The 2,021-nt window shown below is 36.8% G+C and overlaps 1 protein-coding gene across 1 annotated transcript; it reads left to right on the forward strand.

The window, feature by feature from the left end:
• Window positions 1-583: 583 nt before the first annotated feature.
• On the forward strand, window positions 584-1,681 carry LOC111786707 (malonyl-CoA:anthocyanidin 5-O-glucoside-6''-O-malonyltransferase-like; the record flags this gene model as incomplete). Its single annotated transcript, XM_023666937.1, has 2 exons — window positions 584-1,137; window positions 1,394-1,681. Coding segments are annotated over 2 exons (842 nt in total), but the record flags the coding sequence as incomplete, so codon positions are not given.
• Window positions 1,682-2,021: the final 340 nt, after the last annotated feature.

The raw sequence follows: 2,021 nt of genomic DNA on the forward strand, positions 1-2,021 counted from the left end.
TATAATAATAATTTTAGTAAACTAAGGGTGCTTGCCATTACTTGCAATAGAAGTACATGTACACACAAAATGCATGAGATTCCTATAGTTTTCATCTTTAAATCTTCTTCGTGACACAATCCTATACACCATTCATATATTACTCTAAGTAACATATAGATGTTGGTTTTCATACACTCATCCTCATTTACTTCAATTAGCGTCATGTCTTTAGAAAAACAAATCATTGTCATAATCCATCATGACATTTAATACATGCACGTCATCATAACATGGAATAACATCATGTTAAACTATCTCATCATCATACAATCTTAGGTCATCATATTATCTTACTTGGTCATCATTATGTCATCATCTTATCTTACATCGCCATTAATATAGTCTAATATTGAACAATAATAGAATATTATTTTTATTATTTTCTCATAATCTAATATTATATGAAAAAAGTCAAGTTGGTAATAAAATATAAATGTTTAAGGGTGGAGCGTGGAAGGTATGTTCGTGAATCACGTGATGGAAGAGAACGTTAAAATGACTAAAATGCCCCTATTATTATTATTATTATGAGTACAAATAGGCATTCATAAACTAATACTAATAATAAGAATCACTTTATTCCCCAAAAGTGGATTTTCCATTGGCATCATAACCAACCATGTGGTTTCTGATGCCAAAACATCCACCATGTTCTTCAAATCATGGGCTTCCATTTGTAGTACACTCTATAATACTAATAATAAGAATCTCCCCACGTTGTCATCTGAGTTGACACCATGTTTTGATAGAACGTTCGCCACGGATCCAAATGGATTGCATACACTTTACGTTAAGTCTTTTGAAATCTTTGTCACTAACCCGAAAGAGGTGATCTCGGATGATGTGGTGTATGCCACGTTTGAGCTTACACGCATTGACATAGAGAAGGTGAGGAGAAGAGTGGTAGCAACTTCTTCATCCACTCCTCGTCGTTTAACCACTTTTATGTTGGCGTTTTCTCTTGTATCGACTTGTATTCTCTTGTATGGGGTTTTTTCAATGGCGGAGAGTAGAAATGGGGATGGGGGAGTTGAGCTTGGAATTGCTCTTCCACCTCAAGCTATGGACAAGTTTTGCTCTATATTTTCAGAGACGGTGAAAAGCTATGTTGATTAGTGGAGATATCTACATTACAAGGCCTCTAGGCCTTCTATTTGTGTTTTTGCTAGTTTATCTATCTTTTGTCATATCTATTTGTAATACTAAAAAGGAATCTCTACTTTCTTGGCGCCCTTCAGGGAGGAATGAATCCTCGTTTGTCTCCCCTCTAAGTTGTTCAGTGTCATGGTCATGCTTGTCCAAGGTGTGATGCCCATTACATGTCAAACCCCGTGTTGTATCANCGAAAGAGGTGATCTCGGATGATGTGGTGTATGCCACGTTTGAGCTTACACGCATTGACATAGAGAAGGTGAGGAGAAGAGTGGTAGCAACTTCTTCATCCACTCCTCGTCGTTTAACCACTTTTATGTTGGCGTTTTCTCTTGTATCGACTTGTATTCTCTTGTATGGGGTTTTTTCAATGGCGGAGAGTAGAAATGGGGATGGAGGAGTTGAGCTTGGAATTGCTCTTCCACCTCAAGCTATGGACAAGTTTTGCTCTATATTTTCAGAGACGGTGAAAAGCTATGTTGATTAGTGGAGATATCTACATTACAAGGCCTCTAGGCCTTCTATTTGTGTTTTTGCTAGTTTATCTATCTTTTGTCATATCTATTTGTAATACTAAAAAGGAATCTCTACTTTCTTGGCGCCCTTCAGGGAGGAATGAATCCTCGTTTGTCTCCCCTCTAAGTTGTTCAGTGTCATGGTCATGCTTGTCCAAGGTGTGATGCCCATTACATGTCAAACCCCGTGTTGTATCATTTTATTTCCTTTACTGTTTTCATGATGTATAGTTTCCTTAATTTATTTTATAAGTGTATGAGGTTTCATCTTGGGTATACTTCATCTTGTCGAAGATGACATGATTTCAAGTT

This window comes from Cucurbita pepo, unplaced genomic scaffold (assembly GCF_002806865.2).
Source record: "Cucurbita pepo subsp. pepo cultivar mu-cu-16 unplaced genomic scaffold, ASM280686v2 Cp4.1_scaffold002503, whole genome shotgun sequence".
In the NCBI taxonomy this organism is placed as follows: Eukaryota; Viridiplantae; Streptophyta; class Magnoliopsida; order Cucurbitales; family Cucurbitaceae; genus Cucurbita; species Cucurbita pepo.